The sequence below is a fragment of the Dama dama genome, chromosome 9 (genome assembly GCF_033118175.1).
Source record: "Dama dama isolate Ldn47 chromosome 9, ASM3311817v1, whole genome shotgun sequence".
In the NCBI taxonomy this organism is placed as follows: domain Eukaryota; kingdom Metazoa; phylum Chordata; class Mammalia; order Artiodactyla; family Cervidae; genus Dama; species Dama dama.
The window spans coordinates 10,484,309-10,510,182 of NC_083689.1; the positions used below are offsets into that span (position 1 = coordinate 10,484,309).

General features: G+C 53.7%; 2 protein-coding genes across 15 annotated transcripts in view; one reads left to right on the top strand and one right to left on the bottom strand.

The window, feature by feature from the left end:
• The window catches only part of MYO9B (myosin IXB), a 109,092-nt gene extending 87,397 nt beyond the window's left edge, over positions 1–21,695 (bottom strand). For 9 of the 10 annotated variants that reach the window (XM_061149927.1, XM_061149924.1, XM_061149928.1 and 6 more), the window contains exon 1: positions 1,887–2,794. In XM_061149927.1, the coding sequence (XP_061005910.1) occupies positions 1,887–2,738 (852 nt within the window). In that variant the 5' untranslated portion in view covers positions 2,739–2,794. Of the gene's footprint in view, positions 1–1,886; positions 2,795–21,629 lie in introns of those variants that run through there. The other variant, XM_061149922.1, reaches the window with a different exon arrangement.
• Positions 21,696–21,975: 280 nt separating this feature from the next.
• The window catches only part of HAUS8 (HAUS augmin like complex subunit 8), a 35,804-nt gene continuing 31,905 nt past the window's right edge, over positions 21,976–25,874 (top strand). For 4 of the 5 annotated variants that reach the window (XM_061149936.1, XM_061149935.1, XM_061149933.1 and 1 more), the window contains exon 1: positions 21,976–22,062. In XM_061149936.1, the coding sequence (XP_061005919.1) occupies positions 22,034–22,062 (29 nt within the window). In that variant the 5' untranslated portion in view covers positions 21,976–22,033. Of the gene's footprint in view, positions 22,063–25,268; positions 25,363–25,874 lie in introns of those variants that run through there. The other variant, XM_061149937.1, reaches the window with a different exon arrangement.

Genomic DNA, 25,874 nt, shown 5'->3' on the forward strand with positions numbered 1-25,874 from the left:
TTTAGTACTAGGCCAGAGACGCTGGTCTGAGAAGACAACAGACGGTGTGATTCCGGCCATCTAACATCCTGGAAGAGGCTAAACTATGCAGACAGTGGGGCGTCCCAGGAGGCGCAGTGGTAAAGAACCCACATGCCAATGCAGGAGACACAAAGACGTGGGCTCAGTCCTGGGGTCAAGAAGACCCCCTGGAGGAGGAAGTGGCAACCCAATTCAGTATTCTTGCCTGGAGAATCCCATGGACACAGGAGCCTGTGCGTGACAGTCCCTGGGGTCACAAAGAGTCAGCTATGACGGGGTGTGTGCACATGCGTGTGCATGCGTGCACACACACACACACATACGGAGATGCTAACAGGATCAGTGGTTTCCAGGAGCTGAAGGACGGCAGGGGGACGAACAGGCAGAACATGAGGGACTTCTAGGGTAGTGCAGCTACTCTGTATGAGCCTCATGGTGGACACGTGACCTTGTGCGTCTGTCCAAACTCGCAGCATGTGCAATGCTGAGTGACTCCTAACGCACACCGTGGACTGTAGTTAATAATACTGTGTCAGTATTGGCTCACCAATAGTAAATAAATACACCAGGCCAACACAACACATTAATGACAAGGGGAAGTGTGTGTGTGTGTTGGGGGGTGGTGGGAGAATATGGCCACTCTCTGGACCACCTGTTCAGTATTTCTATCGACCTAAAACTGCTCAAAGACATAGCACGATTTGTTGCTTTTTTTCTGTAATGTCGGAAAAACTCGAACGAACTTTTGGATCAACCCAAAATGTTGCTGTATTTAATAAAATTTAACTGTTTGAGGTTAAATTTTATACTCGAAATTATTTAATCGTTGTAAAATCTTATTAAAAACAGAAAGAAAGAAAGCAGGGTCTCAGACTCCAAACCCAGAGGTGCACACCCCTGGGCGCCCATGTGGCCCTGGCTCTCACCAGGAGACGAGTTAAGCTACGTTCTGAGATGTGGCAGCATCTTGTCCGAAGACTCCAAGGGTGAGGGCCACCGGGACCACTTCCACTGCCCCTGTGTCCAGAAGGCTCATCCACAGTGACACAGCCACGACTCCTGCGGTGTCTGGCCGATGGGGACACGGGAAAAGGAGCAGGAGGCTGGGGTGCCAGGTGGCCCCCTCCCCTAGTTGGTCCCCAGCCACCGGAGCATGGCCTGCACTCATCTCGCTGGCTTCTTTCTACCCCACAGCCCCACCCCCACCAGAAACACCCTGCCACAAACTATTCAGTTTGGACCCGCCACCCTTTTCCTTCTGGGACCTAGCATGCGGAGTGCCATCCCTCCAGACATCAGAAGTACATTAAGAGGACACTGAGGCATCGATCAGGACTTGTTGTTTTCTATATCTGAGGCTTTGACACCTGGGGCCTGGCTGACCCCGGGGGGATTCCTAGAGAGAAGAAAGGACCCTTCTACGAGCATGCCTTCCAAACACAAACCAACCACTTCAGAGTCCACACCGTCCCCCCTGCTACCTCTGTTATGATGTTTTCACCCTCAGGCTGCTCTCCCCAGGCCCTGAATCACCCCAGGGGAGACCATTCAACTAGGCCAGTCCTTATGCCCCCAAACTCTGAAATTATTCACACCAGCGAATCCCAAGCCTGTTTGCCCTGACTCACTGGAGATTTTCCATGAAAACCATGACACAGACTCCTGCCTACACCCTCCCCTGGCTCATGCTGCTTCCGATGGACCCTGGTGCCTCCCCGTGTGGTCCTACCCAGGGCATACTGAATCTCCTATTTCTGAGGAATCGTGACTGTAACGGCCGTCTCCATGGCCGCTGCCGCCCCGTATCTGAATGATCATGGAGCCTGCATGTGAAGGCCCCCTCCCACCGACCGGCCCCCACTCACCTCCAGCACGGGGCCAGCGCCGAGGATGGTCCTCTCGACACCGCTGGCGTAGCCCTTCTGGCTCAGGGCGGTGAGGCAGTGGATCAGGAAGTTGGTGCTCTGCGTCTTGCCCGAGCCGCTCTCGCCCGAGATGACGATGCACTGGTTGACGTGCTTCCGGAGCATGGCGTAGTAGGCCACGTCGGCCAGCGCGAACACGTGAGGCTCCAGCTTGCCCAGCTGCTGGTTCTCATACATCTTCACGTACTTCGGGTTGTAGATGGGGAGGAACTTGAAGGGGTTGACGGCTACGAGGATGCTGCCGGCGTACGTGTAGATCTTTTGCTGCAGGAAGCGGTGCCTGAGGTTCTTCAGGAGGTTCTCCTCCGTCAGCTCCGGGAGGTTGCACAGGTCGTCAAAGTCCGCCTGTGGCCGGGGCAGGAGGCCGCGCTCCACCAGGCGCCGAGTGGCCGTGGCCTGGGACGCCAGCTGCATGTGCAGGTACTTGATGGTCCCGTCGGGGTCGCGCTCCTGCAGCAGGAAGTAGTAGCCGTCCTCCCGCGGGTGCTCGTCGTGGGCCCGCCGCGGCCACAGCAGCACGCGGTGCACCGGCGAGTCGCTGGCATCCAGCACCCACTCCTCCCCGCCCGTCTCCTTGACCTCCACCAGCACGTAGCGCTTGCTGCCGTCCAGCTGCAGGCGGGCGACGGCGTCCTGGATGACGTCGGACGTGGTGCTGTCCTTGGTGGCCGGCACGCGGCAGGAGGCCAGCTGCGGGGCCTGGCTCTCGCTGGAGGCCAGCTGCGGGTAGATGTGCAGGTGGTAGGCCGCCTGCCCCCGGCGGCCGGCGCTGCCCGCCTCGTTCACACTCATCCTGCCGGCAGCCTGGCCTCAGCATGCCTCCCGGGCTCGGGGCGCACGTCCTGGAGCTGGAAGGGAGGGGGTGGCACCGTCAGAGGGAGTGGAGGGCGGAGGGGGGGGCAGCACTGACATCCACCTCCGGACAGACGGCCTCAGGCCCACGGCCTGAATCCATGGGCTCTCCTGAAAAGCCAGAAAGGCCAAGGAGTCTCGTCTGTCCTTAAACGTGGCCCTGACTTCAGGTTCATGTTTCCGCCAAGCAACATCACCAGGCCCCGCCCCCCCAAGATCAAACCCTTCCCCTGGAGTCTGTTCAGTTCCCAGGCCGCATCCCTCCCCACCAGCCTCTCAACCCTCAAGTCCAGCGGCCACAGCCAACTCTCAGCTCAGTCCTTCCTGGCCTCTCCTCTCTGACAAAACCTCCCCTGGCAAGTTCCAAAGCAGATGAAGACTCGGCCCCACATGCCTTGGTTATGTCCCCTAAACACAAGAGGGGCAGAGAGAGGAAGGGTGGGATGAGCAAGACTGACCTTGCCCGGAAACTCGGGGACCTCGAAACCCCACTGAGGAGGATGAAGGGAGTGCCCCCCGCAAAACTTGCTCCAGAGAACTCTCCAACGGACATTCACTTCTAGAACCCACAACTCAACTCCATTCCCATCATGATGAGAACATCAGGCAGACCCAGATCGGAGGCCTCCTACAGGAGCTCCAGTCAATTCTCCCCAAGGCTGCGAAAGACTGAGGAGCTGCCCCAGCCAGAGGAAACTGGGGAGCTGTGATGACTGCATGTGCCGGGGTTGTCTGCACAGGGTCATGGCTGGAGAGAAGACAGGAGTGGAAGAACCGGCGACGTCTGAATACCGTCAGATGGTTGGTGGACAGCAGTGCGCTGCTGTTGGTCTCCTAGTCGTACAAATGTGCCCTGGTGGTGTGAGGTGTTCACATTCAGGCAGCGTGGGTGAGGGGTTCAGGGGACTCCCTGTTTGGTCTCTGCAACTTTTCTGGAAACCTAAAATGACTTCCTCGGTCGTCCAGTGGTTAAGAATCCACCTCGCAAGGAAGGGGATGCGGGTTCGATCCCTGGTCTAGGAATGAAGGTCCCACATGCAGCTAAGCCCACAGGCTCTGGAGCCCACGCGCCACAACAAAAGGTGTGCTTCAACTAACACCTGGTGTGGTCAGATACGTATTTTAAAGAATGACCCCAGCAGAAAAAGCCTATTTAGAAAAAAACATCTGCTCCTGAAGACATTTCGAGAGAAGAGAAAAGACAGTCAATGTTGGCAACGGCTCACTTTTGTATCTTGGAGTGAGAGGCAGAAACGCAGCGTGGGTCACGTGGGGCTCGCTGTGTGCCATCCGAGTGTGGCTGCAGATACAAAGATGAACCAGACCTTGGCTCAAAGCCCGGTGGGAGATGCTGATATGCAAACAAATGTGAGAGGTTAGCAACCGTGAGCGTGAGAAACTACTGTCCCTGAGAGCCAGAGAAGGCTTTAGGGAAGTGGTACCATCTAAGAGGGGCTCTAAAGGATGAAGAGGGATTCGTTCAACAGAAAGGCAAAGGAGGGAGGAGTGTGGTAGGCCCACTGTCTATTTTTGTAAAAAAAGAAAAAAGTTTCACTGGAATGAAGCTCTGCCCTTTCATGTACATACTGTCTACATCTGCCTTTGTTATAACAACATAACTATGACAGAGACTAGTAACCTTAAGGCCTGGAAAGCTGAACATACGTTTTCCCCAGTCCTTTGTAGAAACAGTAGGCTGACCTCTGCATGACTCAGCCCTGCGGACATGAGGGGCCACCAGAGGCTGTGATGATCTGGACTCTGGGAAACTGAGTCCCACAGTGTTGCTGGGAGGGCAGGTGACAGGTGAGGCTGAACAAACTAGACATAATGAAGCGGCCACAAATAGGTAGGTAGGTAGTGGCAACCAGCAGGAAGGTTGGAGTAGACGGGAACATTTAATTTCCCAGACTTTCCCCCAAATTATTAAGAAATTTTGGTATATTTCTTTCCAGCTTAATATTCAACAGATGTTACACGTTTTAATAAAGCATGAATTGCTCTTAATGGAATCTGTTGGTACAAATGAACATGTCTCCATGTCATGAAATATGCTCTGAAACATGGTTTCTGAGTTCCTGGACAGACAACATTGTGTGGAACTCTGAGAATTTCCTTGGGGTCAGTTAACTCATGCAGAATTAGCAGATAAATGGATGTGCACATTGCTATGCATCTTTCCTCAAAATGCCACAGTATCCTGCAGAAAAATGATGAAACGATAGAAACACTTTGGCAGTTTCCTTAAAAGTTAATGTATGCCTAGCAGGTGACCCACTCCTAGAGATGGAACTGCTCCTAGGAGCTACTCCAGAGACACATAGCAGATGTTCATACACAACTGTGCATAAATGGTCTCACTGACATTGTTTCTATAAGCCCCAGACTAGAGACAACCTGAATGCAGACAAACTGGTGAATGGATGAACAGGCCACACGATGGGACACGACTCAGCTGTGAGAATGGACCAACCTCTGACCTGCACAACAGCACAGAACCATACAGAACAATCTTGGAACCTGAGTGCTGAGTGAAAGACCGAAGATGAAAAAATACACAGACCCCAAAATTCCACTCCTAGGTATGAACCCCAAGGACTTAAAGACAGGTATCCAGATACTTGTACACATGCGTTCACAACAACCCTATTAGCCAAAAGGTGGAAAAAACCCATATTTCCATCAGTTGATGAAAGAGTGGAATGGTCCTTGCTACAATGTGGATGAACCCTGAAACCATCACGCTGGATGAAAAAAGCCAGACACCAAAGGTTACGTGTTATAGGATCCATCTATTAGGAAATATCCAGAATGGGTAAATCCATAGAAATGGGCAAAACCACAGACTAGTGGTTGCCAGGGGCTGGGGAGCGAGGTGGGGGAAAGGTGAGAAACTGCTGATGGACGCACAGTTTCCTTTTGGGGTGATGAAAAAGTTCTGGAGCTACACAGAGGTGACGGCTGCATAACATTATGAACATGCTAAATATCAATGAATTGTTCACTTTAATGTTATATGAATGTTGTATGTTAATGTGATGTGAATTTCACCTCAATAAAAATTTCAAAGCAGTGTATATACAGGATTGCATACTCCTGACCCTTGAACAACATGGATTTGAACTCCGTGGGTCCACTTATATGCAGATTTTTTTCACTATATATGTATTTTGCATGTTTAGTCACTCAGTCGTGTCCGACTCTTTGTGAACCCATGGACTGTTGCCCGCCAGGCTCCTCTGTCCATGGGATTTCCCAGGCAAGACCACTGGAGTGGGCTACCATGCCCTCCTCCAGGGGATCTTCCTGACTCAGGGATGGAACCTGCGTCTCCTGCATTGGCAGGTAGATTCTTTACCGCTGAGCCCCCTGGGAAGCACACGCTCATTATGGACTTTAGTACGACGCGACCTGTGGTTGGCTGAATCCCAGGGTGGAGTGCTGTGTGTAACTGTAAAGTGATACATGGATTTTGACTGTGTGTGTGTATGGAGGTCTGCATCCTTAAACCCCACATTGTTCAAGGGTCAACTGTACAGAAATTTTAGAAAATGCAAACTAATCTACAGACTGCTGACTGTTGGCTGCTTGAGGGAGGGTGTTAGGGTGGGAGGACAAAGGAGCTAGGGAGACCTTTCGGGCAATGGATGTGCTCTTTATCTTGGCAGTAGTTGTGGGCTCCTGGGTGCTTGCGTGTGTCACAACTCATCCAATTACACACTTCAAATTAGTGCCATTTACAGTGTACAGGGTATAACTGTATAGCCAATAAGGCTGTTTAGGGACATCGTGGTGGTCTGGCAGCTAGGACTCCAAGCTCTCTACCCTGTGCCAGCCCCCCACCCCAATGCAGGGGGCCTGGGTTTGATCCCTGGTTGAGGAACTAGATCCCACATGGCGACTAAGACCTGGCCCAGCCAAATAATTAAATACAAAATAAACATTACAAAAAGCTGTTAATATATGGCTGAACCCCTTCGCTGTTCATGTGAAACTATGGTAACATTGCTTGTTAATCGGCCATACGCCAGTATAAAATAAAAAGTTAGGAAAAAAAAGCACTGTTTTTAAAAAAAGTATGTGAAACTATGAAAGGGCTCAGTTCCCTAGGAATGCAACTTTTTGGAACTTCTCGCTTTCTTTCCAAAATGCCCGATTCTTGAGCCCTGTCACCAAGCTCCTCGGATGCCACCGCAAGGAAGACGGCTCGGAATCTATGAGCTTGTCCATGTTCAGAGGTCTCGCCCACTTGACTGTCTCCCAGAAACAATGAGAGCTGATCTCAGGATGTTCCTGGGTAGCACAAGCTGTGGAAGGTGGCTATTTGTGCACTTCTGAGCCAGGTGAGACAGGGAAGAATGCAAATTGTAGATCTGCACCTTAATTACGGTCATGTGAATGCATGTGTGTGGTCGTGAACACACAACAAGCACGAATGTGAGCCTATCTGTGCAGATGCGGACACACAGGCATCAGTACACATTCTCATACAACCGTGCTCACACCTGCGCACACACAGAGACACAGGAGTATGAACAGAGTTTCATCTGAAAACACCCACACTCACGTGAGTGTAGACACATGACCCAGGGCTTCAGGCAGAGCCTGCCCCTTTGACGCACACTTGTGGAAATGTGACTCACGTGCATCACACTTCTAGGGGATCGAGGAGGATGGGACGAGGGCGGGGAGGGCTTTGGATGGTCTCAGGCCCAAGCAGCTTGGCTCCAAGTGACAGAAAGGTCACATGGGTGCATCTGTTCTCTGCTCCCAGCAGACACTGGGCTGAGCGAGCAGCCACCAGGGCCCAATCATGTCATCTCACTCCTCCCAGGGCCTCTGTCACCTGGTCTGGATGATGCTTGGATAGTCTGAGGGCTGTGTGGCCCACATCCGCCAGGGCTGCCTGATCATCAGGCGCCACTGGAGCCCCACGGAGGACTTTTATTGCTCTGGGCCCCTTGCTGAGAGGTGCAGGAGACCCCATGCTCAGAGACTGGAGGTCGTGGGGACAGTCACAGGCCCAGCTGATGTACACCCCACCCCCAGGCCAGGAGGAAGTAGATAAAGCTTGCTCAAGGCGCCTGCTGACCACTGGAGCTGTGGGGGGGGGGGGGGGGGGGGGAAGAGGCGGGCCAAAGAGAAGGGGTGGGGCAGGGCAGACGCCAGCTGGGGCCCCTTGCAGGAGTCCCCGCAGGGCCCGCCTGATCCAACCCGAAGCAGCTGCCCCTCCAGGCCCCATCACATCTGCATCCTGAGAAAATCCCCCCTGCACCTGCCTGTGGGGCCCTCCCAGCACCCAACCAGCCTCACCTGAGCCCACACTCTCCTCGCAGAGGGGCTCCCTTCCCCCCTCCCAATGAAATAACTCGTTTGCCTGAAAAACCTGAGACACTAGTCAATTCTTCTCTAGACAGGGTCCAGTTCCGAGCTCCCCCCTCACTTCCATGCAGCTTGAAGCCAGCCCTTCCTGCTCCTTCCCCCTCCTCGGTCTGCCAGCACCCCCCCCCCGAGGCAACCCCTACTGTCCCCGCCTCCACACCTCCATCTGCCATCCCCCTACAGAGCTGAAAACACAGCTGCCCTCCCCAAAGATGCTACCAAGCTCCTGCCAGTCACGCCTTTCCTGGTCCTGCCCACTTGCTCGGCAGCCCCAGGGACCAGGTGGCACCTGGACCGACCCCTGGGGCCCATCCACTGCTCTACTCCCCCTTCAGTGGCTAAGCTCCTGCCCAGGGCCGCCCACCCCACCTCTTGCCCCAAACATTGGAGGGTGTTTGCTCCCTGCTCCTCCCACTGACCACATCCTGTCTGCCATCCCCAGAACAGCTTCTCTTTTCACCAGGAGGTCGGGAGGACCCCTGAGGGACCCCTGCCTCCATCCCCCGGGCCACTGCAGGGGAGCCCCTTGCAATACTGGTCTAGATGTGAGTGTCCCAGTACAGAGCTCCTTGGGGCCTCCCTCCGGCCAGCCCTCCTCTCCTGGCCGTCAACCCCCATGCAGCAGAGCCCCTCTTCGGTAGGTTGGCGGCCGTCAGGAAGCAGTTCCTGGACGTGCTCTGGCTACGTCTCATTCAGCCAGGTCCAGGCTCACAGGGCAGACCTTGCAGGGCCCCATCAGTCATGGAAAAGCTGCCTGAAGCCCCCAACCCACAGTGGGAAGTCTAGTTCCCACAGCCTGGGCTACAAGCCCGAGAAGCACTGACCAGGCCACTGCCAGGGGCTGGCATCTCGCCCTCCGCTCCTCTCAGACACAGGCAGGCTCCACCCCGCTGCCTCCTTCCAGCGCCATCCATGTCCCCTGTCCGCATTCTCGGGCTGCGATGTCCCTCAGACCCCTCCAGCAGACTCTAGGAAGCTCTGCTCCCAATGCAGTGTACCCTCGTAGATCCAGAACCCCCAATTCTCTAGGTGGTACCATTTTAACCTGAACACTTGGCTCATCTGATCCCCTTTACAGCCTCACTTTGAAGGCCCCTGACTCCCTCTTCCCAAGTGACTTCCGGAGAGGCCCGCCCCCCCAAGAGATAGGTCGGTCCGGAGCAGCCTCACTGGCATCGAGGATTAATATTTTTCTCAACCTGTGGCTATCTGTGGGCACAAAAGAGTGTTTTGTCACATTTAATCCTCTGTCAGGCTGGGGTTTTGGAGAATTAAGTGTATTCTTCAGTAACGATTTTTCTGTTTCTGGAAGCTATTTAATGTTGGTCGCCCATTTTCCCCCCACTGAACCATGCCTACCCAGCTTACTGTTCTGGAGAAGCTCTTTGTATATAGCAAGAGTATGACATCTTCGCGATGTCTGATGAACTTAATTCATGCCAATTTACTTAAAAAAAAATTTATGTTTTATCTGTGCTGGGTCTTCACTGCAGTGCAGGCTCTTCTCTGCTCTCTAGTTGCGGTGCACGTGCTTCTCACTGTGGTGGTTTCTCTGGTTGTGGAGCAGGGCTCCGGGGCAAGTGGGCTCAGCAGTTGCGGCTTCTGGGCTCTAGACTGCAGGCTCGATAGCCGTGGTGCACGGGCTTAGCTGCTCCACAGCATGTGGGATCTTCCTGGACCAGGGATCGAACCCGTGTCTTCTGCACTGGCAGGCGGATGCTTTATCGCTGACCCACCAGGGAAGCACATACCAATTTACTTCTGTGTATGCTGTTTTTTGATCCAGATACCACATTTTCTGAGCAGACACATCTGTGGGTCGTTTCTTCCATGATGTCGGCAGCCTACTCTTCTCCCAGATTTGATGAGCGTGGAACCACATGCTGTCTTCCTCTCCCTCCCTGGACTTACTTGCCACATTTAAGTCTTTATTCATCTGGAAGTTATACTGGAGGGTGTGACAATTTCCTAGGGCTACTCTAACCAAGGACTGTAAACCAGGTGGCTTAAACCAAGAAAGATGTATTGTCTTGCCTTTCTGAATGAGCCTAAAAATCAAGGCGTGGGCAGCGCTGGCTCCTTCTGGAGATCATGAGGGAGAAACCTTCCTGTGTCTCTCCTGGCTTCTGGCGACCCTTGCCCCTCCTTGGCTGGTAGTGGCATCACTCCGATTTCTTCGGAGGCCTTCTCTGTCTCTGGATCCTCCCCTCTTCTTATGAAGACGTCAGATACTGGATTCAGGATGCAGCCACTGCGAGATCTTTAATTACATCCACCAAGACCTTATTATTATTATTTTTTTAATATTTATTTGTCTATTCACTTTTGGCTGCATCGGGTCTCAGTTGCGGCATGCAGGATCTTCACTGTGGCACGCGAGACCTTTCGTTGCAGTGCGTGGGCTTCTCCCTAGTCGTGGCTTGAGCTCCAGAGCATGGAGTGGCTCAGTAGTTGAGGCACTTGGGCTCAGCTGCCCTGCGGCATGTGGGATTTCAGTTACCCAACCAGGGTTCAAACCTGCATTCTCTGCATTGGAAGGCGGATTCTTAACCAACGGGCCACCAGGGGAGTCCTAACACCTGATTTTTAATCAAAGTCACATTCCAAGGTTCTAGGTGGGACATGAATTTAGGGGGACACCAATCAACCCAGTACGGTGTGGGAGGTGAAAGGAGGATCCAGACGAGCTTCAAAGAATGAAACGAGTGTTTTCCTGCTTTTTCTTAAAGAATCTGTCTCTCCCCTGACCAGGGCACTTCTTTGTTAAAGAAGATAAGTGAAGTTACGTTACACACGCGTGGGTCTGCCCCTGGGCTGTTGATAGCTGCGTGGTGCCGTGCTGTGATGACCACAGCTTTGGGGGATGTCCTTAAGCAGGGGACAAATTATGTCCCTCAGTCCCTCAGCTCACTGAGGCACTCAGCTGAGTTCTCTGGCTTCTAAGCATGCCTTCTGCACAGAGTCTAAACACAGCCTGAGACCTGGAAGCCAATCACACTGTAGCTTAAGGTCTTGTCCCAAGTGCATGTGAAACCTGCACCCCAGGAAGCCCCAGACTGTGTCTGGAATGAAAGGAAGCAAGTCTGGGGCTGAGGAACTGGGGGCCCCAGGTCCCCAGGAGGGATAGCTCAGCAAAGTAGCAACTGTACACTGTGGCTCTGTGTCGGGCATGGCAGGTCCCAAAAACCTATGTCTGTCTTTGATTCAAACCACCGCTCCCAATGCCCCCAAGTTAAAAGCCTGTTCTGCCTTCTGACCAAAGCTCATGGAAGCGCACGCAGTGTGAGCAGGAAGGAAAACCCATCCCTGAACTGAGAGGATCTATCTACCTGGAACACGGCGGACAATTATGTGCTCATCACTAAATCTAAGTCACACTGCAGACTCTAACATTCCTGATGAAAGAGCCAAAGGTGGACTTGAAATGCCTATTGAAGGACGAGTGGAGGGACTCCCCTGGTGGCCCAGTGGTTGAGAAACCTCCTACTATGCAGGGGACATGGGTTTGAGCCCTGGTTTGGGAAGATCCCACATGCAGTGTAGCAACTCAGGCCGTGCGCCAAAATTACTGAGCCTGCACTCTAGCGTCTGCAAGCTACAATTACTGAGCCTGTGTGCCACAATTACTGAAGCTCACGTGCCTAGAGGCCGTGCCCTGCAACAAGAGAAGCCACCGCAAGGAGAAGCCCTTGCACTGCAACAAAGAGTAGCTCTTGCTCGCTGCAACTAGAGAAAGCCCGTGGGCAGCAATGAAGATCCGGTAGAGTCGAAAATATAAAACTTGAATTAAATAAAAAAAAAAAAAAAAAGGATAAGTGGATAAACAAAATGTAGTCCAATCACCCAGTGGAATATTATGCAGCCATAAAAAGGAATGACACTCTAAGACAAACTACAAGGTGGACAAACCTCCAAAACATCATGCTGAGTCAAAGAAGCCAGATACCAAGGATGATCCCATTGATAATGAAATGTCCAGAACAGGCAAATCCATAGAGATAGAAGGCAGATGAGTGGTTGCAGGAGGCTGGGGAAGAGGGGATTGGGACTGACTGCTGATGGGCATCAGGTTTACTTTAGGGGTGATGGAAATGTTCTGGAACTCGACACAGGTGGTGGTTGCAGAACACTGGGAATTTACTCCCTCTTAACTAACAGCCAGTCTTCGGGGCACAATAACAAGAATTCCCGCCGAAACGTCTGCATGGTGAAAAATGAAAAGGCTTTGGCAAACACCGTACCAGTGTCCCTTCCATGCTCTGAGAAGATGCGAGCCTCAGTTCAGGGCCTTTCTCAGAGAAAGGAGGTGCCGGGAAGAGGAGGAGGCGACCCAAAGTCCAGCCCTGGGGGCCAGTGACAAATGTGAAAGAGCTGCTCTCTCTAGTCCGGCCGAGGCCTCGTGCATGAAAAAGCCCAGATTCTGCCGATCGGCTTGGCGAAAGATTCGGAATTGACTGGAAAATGAGGCAGACGGGGGCCTCTAGAAAGTGTAGCTTAGCTGCTTCGTTTATATAAGGCCATAATTTGAAGCCACATGTTTACTGGATGAAATCATCCTCAAGCTAAAAGGAGGAGGCCAGGGTTACAGCAGCATCAGTTAGGATGCTGTTTTGGAGGCAGCGAGTTTCCACTTTTCCAGGCGTGTTTCCTTGAGCCTGCTGGGATTTTTTTTTAAGGAAACGATGACATGAAGTTATTGGTAAGATGGACCTGCCGAGAAACAGCTACAAAAGAAGCAAGTTTCTCACTCTTGGCAGCTGAGAGTTGTAAGACTGATTAGGGCTTAATTTAAGTTAGGGGTGGGGGAATGTGGCCACAGGCCATGGAGCCCCCAGAAGCTGGAAGGGGCAAGGAAGGGTCCTCCACCCCCCTACCCCCCGCCCCGGAGTCTCTGCAGACAGTCATGGACCTGCTGATGCTCTAGTTTTGGACTTCTGGCCTCCAGAACTTCAAGGGAATCAATTTCTATCATTTAAGCCATGCAAGCTTGTGGTGCCAATTTAACAGAAGCCCCAGGACATGGGTCCAGGGTGTTGTGCACACAGGGTGCTGAGTTCCCCAAGAGAGGCCGTGATCAGGAAGGGCCACCACCTCTCTTCTGCTTAATTCAAAAACCCCCAGAGAAGCCCCTCCCAAACACCCTCTCGTGACTGTCCCTTTCTCTCTTAACTCGTCCCTTGGCCTTCCAGACTGGCCCAACCAGTCTGAGTCCTAGAAAAATCTCTTTCTCCCAGGCCCATGCTGGGGCAACCTGGTCCATGCATCTCTCCCCGAGGCCGATCCTTCTCGGAGCCTGCTGCTACATCCCCAAAGAGGATGTCTTCTTTCAAAATCCATCCAGTCACCAAGTGTCTCTCTGCTGCCCACCCCACCGGGCTGGGCCAGGCAGCTGGTAAAATAGGGAGTGAGAATGTGGCGATGAGGTCTGGCCTTCAGGCAACCTGACAGACCAACCCACTAGTGAAGAGGCTTTTCCAACACTAACGGTGCTTCCGGAAAGAAAAAGCGTAGTGTGTGCAAGCAGCAGCTCTCAGCCGTGGGGCGGGTGAGGGGGTGATCCTGCCCCACCCCACCGGACCCTTGGCAAAGGCTGGAGACATTTTTGGTTGTCACCACTGGGGGGAAGGGAGAGACTTCTGGCATCTGGTGGGTGGAGACCTGGGACGCTGCTCAACACCCTGCAACCCGCGGGACGTCCCCCACAGCAGAGAGTGATCTGGTCCTGGATGTCAACGGTGCTGCCACGGGGATGGAAACTGACCAGGGCCGGGTGGTCACTTTGGACCAGCCGGGGCGGGGCAGCGCAGGGGAGTGCGCAGAGAAGACAGCTGCCTAGGCCTGCGCAGTGCGAGGGGATGGATGGGCTGAGCGTGGCGATGGCAGCCGAGGCGAGGGCGGTGAGCTCCAAGGGCAGGGGCAGCCCGGGCTGGCCTCCGAACAAGGGGACCAGTGTGGCTGGCAGGGCCGAGGCTGGAGGGGGAGGGGCCGGGGTCAGGAAGGTCAAATCCCACAGGGCCTTGTGAATGTGGGAAGGAGTCTAGATTTTCCTGCAAGGCTGATAGGGAGCCCTGGGGGGTTGGAGGCAGAAAGGACGAAGACACAGTGACACATCAGGAAAGGATCAGCCAGACCTAGCGTGGCAGGCAGACCAGGGGGAGGGGGGAGGGGTACTGGGCAGTCCCTGCAGGTGTGACAGGTCAGGGGGACTGAGGGTGGCCTGGGTTAGGTCCATGGGTCAGGTGGGTTCTGATTACAAGGGCAAGGCAGACGTGCAAGGCCCTGTCGGGGGCTGGCATCTGGGTCCTTCCCTATAGACCAGTGGGCTGGCAAAGACTCAGGAAGTCTTCTGGGAAGCGGGTCTGGGCAGGCAGAGGGGGGCCCTTTGCGACCCCTACCCTCCAATCACACAGTGCATCTGTCATTGCGCCCAAATGGAAAGCCACCTTGCGAACCTAATATGGGCAGAGCTGCGGTGCCAACACACAAAGGCCCTGCCTGAGACCAGGCCGAGCAGCCCCCAGAGAACAAGGGAACCCCGCTTGGTTTTTACAGGCAGTTCAGACCCGGCGTCCCTGGTGGCTCAGAGGGTAAAGAATCTGCCTGCAATGCAGGAATCCCAGGTTCGAACCCTGGGTCAGGCAGAGCTCCTGGAGGAGGGCATGGCAACCCACTCCAGTATTCTTGCCTGGAGAATCCCATAGAGAGAGGAGCCTGGTGGGCTACAGTCCATGGGGTCACAGAGTTGGACACAACTGGGCAACTAACACCTTTTTTCCCTTTTGCAGACCCTCAGGGTAGGGCTCTGGGGGTTGCAGTGCTAGCTCCGCCATGGTGAGGAGTGGGGGGCGTGACTCTCCTCCGAGGGGACACCTGACATGTATGGAGACAGTTCTGGTTGTCACAACTGGGAGGGGGTGCTACTCACAACTGGTGGGTGGAGGCTGGGGACACTGCTCAACACTGTGATGGGCAAGAAGGTCCCACCACAGACTACAATCCAGCCCCGGTCAGCACCAACGCCAAGGCTGAGAAAAGATGCTTTGAATAAATCAGAAAACAAAAGTTTGCACACTTTAGGGTCTCTCCAGGGCCTCAAAGGCATGAAAGATGCTCGTGTGATTCCAAGTCCGTGTTCACCTGACCACACAAGACAGAGAAGGAGGGCGCGAGAGAGCGCCGGCCTGGTGGGGTAACTGCCCGAGCTGCTGGCGCCTAGAGTCACCTGTCCCTGTTCAGGTCACTCTTTCCACTTTCAGACATGTGTTCCTTAGCCTCCCCATCTTCATCCTCTCCTCTTCCTGCTAATCCAGGGGGCAGACTCCCTGGGGACCACCAGGAGGAAAGGGACCAGCTCCCTGAGGGTCTATGGGGCAGGCTACTATGCTCTTAACATCGTGTGCCACCTGTTTTTGTGTGCATCATGTGGCATGCCAGAAAATGGTTTCCCAACCAGGGACTGAACTCGCGCCCCTTGCATTGGAAGTGGGGGATCGTCGCCACTGGGCAACCTGGGAAGTCCTGTGTGTCACCGTTCTGATAAACAGCATTTCCACATGACAGCCAAGGACTCTGGCCATCTTCCCAAGCAGTGGCCTTGGACCCTGGCACACTCACCAGGAAATGAAAGCCCCTGGGTGCACCCATGGGATCTGAGATGCAAAAATCTCCAAGTGTTCTCCGCTCGGCTCCCCAGGTTCTGTCTACCCTTGCATGGGATGGAGACGCTCTGAGAGATGAGTGGGAAGATCCTGGCAAAGCCCTCATGGTCCTGATGCTGATGCTGTGTTCACCCCACTTGCGAGGAAGCAGCAGCAGCAGTGGCCTTGGAGGAGATGACCACACCAGAGCTCCACGTCTTCCTCTTCATCAGCCACTTCAGGCCAGGCCCGGGTTCCAAGTCTGCCCAGTGCCAGGCACTTCACAGCCCTCACCAGGCTGGGAATCTGACTTCAGTGGGCATGACTGCTGGCCAGACACCAGTGCTTGGGCAGAGAGACCAGGGCTACTCCTGTTGCTTGGTACACCTGAGATCGCCAAATCTGGTCCAGGCTTGGCGACATTTCTTATGGAATGATTTTCAAGTCTTCCAGAAACTTCTTTTGTCTCATCACCTGTGGAAGCAGCTGGCCCCAAAGTCACTTTGTTCCATGAATGGAGTTGATTCTGGACTCCCCCTCTGGCAAACCTGAGGACAGGGACCCCCATATACCTCAGCTATAAACCTTGGCTAGCCCCTGGGTGGGCACACACTGTCTCCCACGTCTGGCTCTAAACACATCCCTAATAAAGTCCCACACGCTCTGCTCCCCCTGAGTCATGTTCTTGCCTCTCTGTAGTCACTCCAAGTATAAGGACATGTGCAAGAGCTGGAAAATTCCCTAAGAGGGCACTTCCAAAGGTGACGTGGCCAACCTGCCCATCTCCCCCACAATGTTTATTTCAGTGAATGAGACAAAACTGAATGAACTTTTCTCTATCTGGATGATTATCTATCAAAAATTCCCTTATTAAATGAAATTTCCCTTACTAAATTAATTCCACAAAAAATGAAACATCTCCTACCCAGTGTCCTGAACTGTGTCCCCCGCCAACCCTCTGCTGGCCCCCATAGGGTTTCCCTGGTGGCTCAGAGGTAAAGAACCTGCCTGTAATGCAGGAGACTTGGGTTCGAATGCTGGGTTGGAAAGATCCCTGGAAGAGGAAATGGCAACCCACTCCAGTACTCCTGCTGGGAAAAGCCCATGGACAGAGGAGCCTGGATGGCTGCACTCCATGTGGTCACAAAGAGTCAGACACCACTGAGCATGCACCTACCCCCCACAATTCATTGTATCGAAGTCCTACTGTTCCACGGACCTCAGAATGTGTCTGTACTTGGAGACAGGGCTTTTAAAGAGGTGATTCAGTTAAAATGAGGTCACTAGGATGGGCACTGATCCGAACGGGCAACTGGACATGGACTCGCACAGATGTGGTGAAGACTCAGAGAAAAGACGGCGATTGACAGGCTGAGGAGAGAGGCCTGCGTGCATCCTTCGCTGGTGGCCCCTGGAAGGACCCAACCTTGCTCACACCTTGATCTGGACTTCTGGCCCCCAGATCCACAAGACAATACGCTCCTGTTGCTTAAGCTACCCAGCTGTAGTACTTTGCTACGGTGGCCCCAGGAAGCCCTCACAGCCGGCAGTGACAGTCATGAAACACTCGGAGCTGGCTTCCCTCTTACACACACAACCTCAAGAAACAGGGCAGAGCTGGGATGTAAACGAATGAGTCAGACCAGGGCAGCTTATTCACTGCTCCGACTAAGCCACAGGCTGAACCCTTGAATCACTACTTTATTTATCATCAGGACTCAGGCTCAGAGTCTCGACAAGGAAATGAGTAGAACCCAAACTCATCGGCTGCGTTTTTGAGACGTGCCTAATCTCTGGAGCCCTTTCGGGGCCAAAATGAAACAGGCAACGAGGTGAAGTGGGGGTCTCTGAGCTGCAGCCGGCAGCGGGCTGGCTTGCTGGGGGCCCCGGCCGCGCTCAGACAGAGCCCTTTGTTCTGTTCCTCCGTCTCCGGGACGAGGGCAGAGAGAAGGGCCTGTCTTGCTCGGCGGGGAGGCCGAGCAGGGGCTGCCTGGCACAGTTGATTGGGGATGCTGGCCGCACAAAGGGCCGGTGGATGGGGGCTGGGGGGAGGGCGGCCTTCAGAAGGGGTCGGATGGCCCCAGAATGTGCCCTTTCTGCCCCCGGAGTTAAAGCAGCAGTGTCAAGGTCGGGGAGCAAGCAGAGGAGGATGCACAGAGAGCAAAAGTTAGACAGCCTGTGCTTGAGGATGGACCTGTGTCTGGAGCCAGGAGGGCAAATGGGAGAAGATAATGTGGCTTCGAGAGCCACAGTGATCTGGGACTGCCTCCAAAGGAGCTCTTTGAGAAGAGAATCGAATACCTCTAATCTCGGAAGAAAAGCAACCATTTGTTCTGAGACAAGGACGGTGCCTGCAGAAATCCAGGTCAGTGGGAAGACAAAGAAGAGAAAGACAATGGCATTTGCTGTGCCAGCGAATGACGAGTGCTCCGGCTCACCTCCTCTTCCTCCTCCGTGCAACATTCTCAGGGCACGTTCCCTAACTCCCCCTTGGTCCATTCCCAGTGGTGTCTCCTTTTTATCAGGACTCCAGATTAAGAACTGAGTGGACGGCAGAATTCAGTTGCTGGCCTCTTTTCCCCACGCCTGCTCTTGGCAGCAATTTGCTGGGAGTCCAACAAACACCAAAGAGTCACTGAGGTGACGGTAGGCCTGGTGGCAGGAACCAGCTTTTACTAGAGACTTCTTGTCCCTGGGGGTACACACAAACCATGTCTGGAGACACTTCTGGTTGTCACGACTTGAGGTGGGTATGGACTACTGGCATCTTGTGTGTGAAGGCCAGGGCTGCTGCTCCACATCCTAGAAGGCCCAGGGTGGCCCTCACAGCAACAGATGACCTGGCCCCAGATGTCAATGGTGTTGCAGTCGAGACACTGTTCCAATAATTTGGTCTTTAGCAAACTGAGCTTTCTAATTCTGGAAAGCACAGAGAGCCATCTCTGAAGTCATCACCTTCCTGAGCCTCAGTTTATAGCCTCACTCTATCTAGTAAACGGGAACCACAGTCTCCCTGCTGATGCCTGGCAGAGTAAGAGAACTGGGTATGAAAGTGTCTATCACAGCAGATGTTCAATGAAGAGCCACACAGGGACATACTTATGTGGTTCCCTCTTCCGGCTTGGTTCAACACCTCCATATCCTTCAAGGCTTGGCTTGCGGCCAGCCACCTCTTCCAAGGAAACCTACTGGAATCCCCCATGCCCTGAAGCTTGAGCTGGTCATTCCTGATTCTGTCCCCACAACTTCTTGTGTCATCTCTGCTACTGAACTGACCAGTTACTGTGAACTCCATCACGCCTGTGGGGGAGGGTGGCCCACTAGAATGTCCCTCCATCAGGGCGTGAGGGCCCATCCTCGTCCCTGGCACTCAGTCCACAGCGTCTGACACAGTCAGCCCTTGCTTTACTGAACTCTGGACCCACCCAAGACACACAACTTCAGGAAGACAAGGAATGGGAAGCAGTACGTTAACAAGCCCCCCTCCCCTGGGGATCCTACAGTGAAATAGAAAAGGGAGATTCCCAAGTCCCCACCTGCTTCTCTGAGTCACAGGCCTGGACTCAACAGAGGGTCTCACCCAGGGATTTTCGGCCAGAAGGATGCAGCTGAAACCCTGGGAACAGGTACGACGTGTGAAAGCACGTTTGGCACTGCAATTTTCTACATGGAAGATAAGGGAGTGGTACAATAATCATTTTGAGGTATAAACTGTAGGATGGAAAAGAGGGATTATTGCAGTGGGGATTCATCTGTCAAGGGCTGCATAAAATTAGAGGACGCTGCGTGCTGGAGAAGCCAAGGTTTGGGTTTCCAAGTTGAGAAACACTGACTAGGCCAATCCACTCATTTTGCAGGTGGAGAAAGACAAAGAGATTTGATTGGAGGTTAGGACCCCCAACACAGGACCCTCCATGAGAATGTGCCTGGCCACACTCCTCGTACAGGAAGGAGACAATAGCAGGGCTTTGGAACCAGACGATTCTGGTCCAGTTCATGAAGGGAGAGGGCGAGGGCAGGGGGGACGGGGCGGTGGGGTGGCGGGGGAGTCCCGGCCAGGGCAAGTCCAAACGCAAAACCTGCAGGAGGCATGACTGTGGGCTCTAATCATGTGTTCTGGGGAAACAAGGCTGAGAGTCTTGCTTACAAAGGTTCCCTAAGCGCCAGAACATTTTGGAAGTGAACGGGGTGGTTATCTTTCCATGGCCTTCTTCACATTCAAGCTATCCAGACTCTTGTCCTGAACATGCTCTAAACCCAGGCTCTCTAGCCCTTCTAGCAGATTCCAGACAAGGATCCCCAGGGCTGGGAAAGAAAAGAAATTAATGCTGATCAAAACCATTTAGTGCAGGGACTTCCCTGGTGGTCCAGTGCTTGGGACTCTGAGCTCCCGATGCAGGGGACCTGGGTTCAATCTCTGGTTGGGGAACGAAGATGCCACATGCTGTGTGATGCAGTCAGATTAAAAAAGAAAACCAAACTGTTTAGTGCAAGGCCCTTGCCAGAGCCAGGCCCATCAGACAACTTTTCCAGCTGGCCATGTCACCTTCCATGCTCCCGGATGCCTTGAGAGTCTGGGGACTCCAAGACCAGGACATACCTCAGGGAGGTAGGAGCTGGTACCCTTCAATTGTAAGCACAATGTCCCCCAGCAGCTCCCACCTCAGACAGAGGTGTGGGAGAGGCTTTCCCTTAAAGATTGCTGGTCTACAGAGCACCCACCAGAGGCTGCGCCTGTCCTGGGTTGAGCTCTCAGCTGCTGGGGAACAGATTTCCTGTATGTCATTTTACCCATTTAAGTCCAAGGATGCAACTGGGAGGAGATGGTGACAGCCTAGCACATGTGGGTGTGTGCACACCCCCCACCCCCCCACCCCCCCCCGCCTCTGAAACCCAGTTCCGGCCCCAAAGCGGGGGCCCAGGAGCTCCTTCCTTGCTCGCTAGAATCCCCAGGCTCCAGCCAGTCCAGTCTTAGAAGGAGTGTGCTGGGTTTTCAAGTTCTGAGTATCGCTCAGAAGGCGCTGGGACTAGCCTGGGTCACCCAGCAGTTGGCGGGTGATGCCAGTAATAAGCTGAATCAAGAGGGGAAGACGCGTCCCCTCCCCAAATCTCCATGGGGTGCACGCCAACATCTGAACCGGGCCACTCTAGTCCTGTCCTCCCCCTCCTCCCCTGTCTCTCCCTGAACCAGACCTCAGTTTTCGCCATGGCTTCTACCCCTTTTCTGCCTCCTCTCCCATCCCCCATTTCCCCTCGTACCGGCGGCCACCGCACCAGTGGGTCCAGAGCACCTCACACTGAGCACCCAGTGAGTCGCAGGCGCTGCCCTCCCTCAGGCACCATCCGCCTACCTCTTCACCGTAAGCAGACGCCCCCAGGCCGTCCTACACCTCTTCCTCCCAACGCACCCCGGCTGTTCCCCCACCGGCCTCGCTCCTCTCAACCCCCAGCCTGGGCCTCTCAACCCCGCCTCCTTGCCGTTCTCTCTCCCAGCCCCGTTTCCTGCGACCCCCCAACTACCACTTAAGCCACGTCCTCTTCAGAGAAGCTGATCAAAGCCACAAGATCTGCCCTCACACCCGCCCAAAAACTCCCTCACCAGGCCCATCACATCAACTTTCTCCTTTAACGTCCTGTTCCCATTCCGCCTCCTGCAAACTCTCCAAGACCCTCAAGCTCGTTCCCGCCCCCACGACCCCAGCCTTCGCGAGACCCCTCCCTACTAACCCTTAGTCCCGTCTTTCTCGGGAAGGCAGCCCGCCGGTGCGAGCTTCGAGATAGAACATTGAACCCGCGGCCGCCAGGCACTCACCTGGGCCTCGGCCGCCGCGCGCCGCCGGTCCCGGGCCAGGTCCCCGCCCGGCCGCCAGCCCGCTGCTAGTCTGGCCGCTCCGCCCCGCCGCGCCCGCCGCTCCCCCGCGCGCTCCGGCTTCCGGGTTCCGGAGGGGCGGGCCCGGGGGGGGGCATGACGCAAAAGCGCCAGGGGGCGGAGGGCCACGAATCTCCGCCCCTCGCTTCCGACTTCTTGCCCTTGCCCCTCCGCCCCCTGCCGCTGGTGGGCGAAACCAAGTGTGAGGGGAGGCCAGAGAGACGCGCGCGCAGGAGGCCGCCGCTCTACTCACGGTCACCCCTCTTGCGGCGTCGCGATATGGCCTGGTCCGGGAGAGGGCGGGGGGTTCGACTTGAGAGGCCGGCCTTTGAGTTGAAGGCGGGAAAATGGCGGATACCTCGGGGCGGGGCGCTGCGTAAGTTGTGCGGACTTGGGTTTGTGGGTGTTAGCTGGAGGGCTGTAGTCGAGGTCTGGGGACTGAGGGGCCGCAGAGCTGGGGAGGTAAATGTCCTCGGGGTGAGTTCGAATCTGAGCCCCTCCAAGAACCACCGAGCTGCGCGGGTTCTGGGAGGTGGGACGCGGCCTTGTGCATGCTGGGGAGCGTGGGCGCAGGACCCGAGGACGAGTTCGAGTCCCTGGTCAGAAGTTTCCATCCGGGGCGTTCTCTGGCGAGTAACTTAACCTCTCTGTGCCTCGCTTTCCTCCCTGGAGAAACCTGGCTGATGACGCCGCCGCCTAGTGTGTGGTTTAAAGCGTTTAGAGCCGTGCCTCGCTACTAAATGTGATCCGTAGTTCTTCCAATTATCTTTTTTGTAGTGGACAGCTGTTGAACCGCTGAAATATCTCCTTTCATCTACATTTTTTTTTTTTTTTTAATCCTGTGTTCCTCATTTACAAATGAGACGATGGAAGCTTCGGGAGGAAAGACCATTTGCCCAGGCTCACACAGCAAGAGACAGATGTGGAATACTTCCCTCTTGCCAGGTGTGATTCCGGGTGTCAAGTTAAAAAATAGTCACAACCTGGAAGTTGAGAGTTATGTTTTATTCAGCGGAAATGTTTAGGACTTAAGCCTGGGAGGCAGCATCTCAGGTAACCGTGAGAAAACTGCTCTGAAGGGACAGGGAGGAGTCAAATAATATGAAAATTTGTGTTGAGGCAGTCTGAGCTCCAGTTGGAAAAGAATTTCCAGACAGAGAGCATTTCAGAAGGGAGTGAGTTTATTAAGAGCAAAGAGCAGAGATAATGAGGACGCTGCAAATGCAGCAAGTGGGTTGACAGGTTTCATGGATTAATAGCCAAGTTTTATAGCCTCAAGACCAAGAAAATTCCTGCTGGAAGGTTGGCGTTAGGTGATTGGTTAGGGCACCTTAGGGTGAGTACAGCTGTGGGCTGTACCTAATTTTTTGTGCCTAATTCGGGATCTAGAAGCCTGCTGGTGATGATCATGGCGGGTGGGCTTTTAGCAGTGGTTACAAAGGGGCTCAGTCAATTTCAGAGGTGACCTTCGTTCTGGGCTTCGTGTCTGTGGTCTTGGTGCGAGGCCTCCAGTGGCCTGGGGGCAGGACTCAACAGTTGGTAACAAAGGGCAGATAGCCTGAAGGTCAAGAGATTATTGTGAATTAAAGAAAACCAGGTGTCTCAAATTAAGGAATCTAGTGCTTTTATATGTAGGGAAAGATGCAAGATTCTAGGCTCACTGAAATCATTCCTTTCATATTCATCTCAACTGTCTAGGGCCAGTATCCTGCACTGAGTTCTTCAGGGCTCCCCGTGTGGAGTTGCTGTGGCCTAATGGCTGCTGGGTTGCCTATGTATTTGTCTCCTTCCTGGGTGCCCTGGAGGACTGGAATCACTGATGACTGGGACGTCCTTGTTTATTGATATGACAGGAAATACTCCATGTCTCACAAGGCTTTGTTTATTCCACCAAGGTTTATTGTGCCTGTGCGCATGAAAATTTAGCGGGCCGCCTGAAATAAATCCCTTGTGTTTATTCCATAGCCCCTTGTCCTAACTGTGAGGTTAACATTAGCCTCTCTGAAGTTTGGGGGAAGCACTTGAGGCTGGCACAGGTATAGTGCCACCCTTTCCCCAACCCTCCCGGTCCCTGCAGGTTTGGCCTAAGTCTCTTTGCTTTGTCTCCAGAGCCCTGGCGCAGACCCCAGAGGGAATCCGTGTGTGTGTGTGTCTGTCTAAGTCTCTTCAGTCATGTCCGACTCTTTGAGACTCTGTGGACTGTAGCCTGCCAGGCTCCTCTGTCCAGGGGATTCCCCAGGCAAGAATACTGGAGTGGGTTGCCACGCCCTCCTCCAGGGGATCTTCCCGACCCAGGGATCAAGCCCTCGTCTCTTCTATCTCCTGCATCGACAGGCAGGTTCTTTACCACTAGCACCACCTGAGTAGCCCAGAGGGAATCTTTACTCTGTCTCTTTCCAGCTCTGAGACTCCCTAGGAGTGGCCTGTATAAATCTCAGGTCCTTGCCTGGAAGACAGAGAGAAAGCAGGCCAACAGTTAGGTGTCTGCGGGGTTAGGAACACTCCATGAAGGGGCAGAGCACCTGGCGCCCAGCCAGCATTTGTTAAGTTGCCTCTCCCCATTGTGGCTTGGAGGTCCCCCAGCCCTGGCCTGGGTCTCCCCTTGGATCAGGACCTGTAACCCGGAAGGTGGCCACCCTGAGCTGAACAAGGGGCCCAGCTCCACTGTCACCAGTGAAGCCTGTCTTGTGACGTCAGGAGGGTTGACAGCGGCCAGACCCCTGCCTGGCATCCTGCTGTAGTGGTCTCTGCCATACATCAACTCAAATCAGGCATAATTACATACATATATATGTATCCTCCTCTCTTGAGCACTCTGCTTTCCATCTCTATGGATTAGCCTGTTCTGGATATTTACTATCAATGGAATCATGCAACACATGATGTTAAGTGCCTGGCTTCTTTGACTCAGGACAACATTTTTGAGCTTTATTTGCTTCAACACGTATCAGTACTTCATTCCTTTTTAGGGTTGAAGAATATTCAGGGTTCATTTTTTTTTTTTTTTTAATTTTGTCTTGGGGTATAGCCGATTAACAGTGTTGTGATAGTTTCAGGCGAACAGCGAAGGGACTAGCCATACACAAACATGCATTCATTCTCCCCCTGACTCCCATCAAGGTTCGTAATTTTTTGACAGGAGTTTTGCAGCAGACTTGCCTCCCACGCTGCCAATCACTCCTTCACCACATCAGGGGTCCCCCAACCTTGGTAGTGTTGACATCTGGAGCAGGTGTCATCTCTGTGATAGGCGCTGTCCTGTGCATTGCAGGGTGTTGAGCATTGGTCTCCCCCACTAGGCTGATAGCAGTCCCTTCTGTTGTGACCATCACGGGTGTTCAGACACTGCCAAATGTCTCCTAGGGGTCAGACTTGCCCTTCAGCAAGCACTCCTGAGTTATTCATCTGACAAATATTTATCAAGTACCTCCTGTCCGCCTAGCTCTTGGGACGCAGTGTTTTTATCATCCCTCACCGCCTCCTTAAATTCAGTCTTCTCCAGCTAAGCCATAGGGCTCTTATTGTTTAGTTGCTAAGTTGTGTCCAACTCTTTTGCGACTCCAGGCCTCCCATCCATGAGATTGTCCCAGGCAAGAATACTGAAGCAGGTTGTCATTTCCTCCTCCAGAGGGTCTTCCTGACTCAGAGATCAATCCCACGTTTCCTCCACTGGCAGGTAGATTCTTTACTCCTCAGACACTGGGTCTTACTGATTCCAGTTTCCACATCATTCTCTGTGCCCTCTCCTCAAGGGCTCCTGAGCCCTTGACCTTGATGATCCCTGTTTGGGAATGTCCTTCGTCATGTATGTGAGTTAATGGTACTTGTCACTCACCCCCAACCCCCACCCCTTTACCGGTTCCCTCTTCACACTTGCCTGATAGGAAATTGCTGGTTATCCCTCTCAGAGGAGAAACCTAGACTAGTATTTACCATGTATCCTCAGTGGTATACAGTTGGCACACAAACGTCTGATGAATCAGTGAAGTTGAGATCGTTCAGACTCAGCAAAAATGCTTGATCTTGGGCCTTCCCTGGCGGTCCAGCAGTTAAAACTCCACACTTGAGTCACAGGGGGCTTGGGTTCAATCCCTGGTGGGGGGACTGAGGTCCCGCATGCCACATGGCCCAGCCAGCAAAGAAAAGCTTGCTCTTCTCAGGTGTTCTCCCCAGGTGACAAGGCTGGGA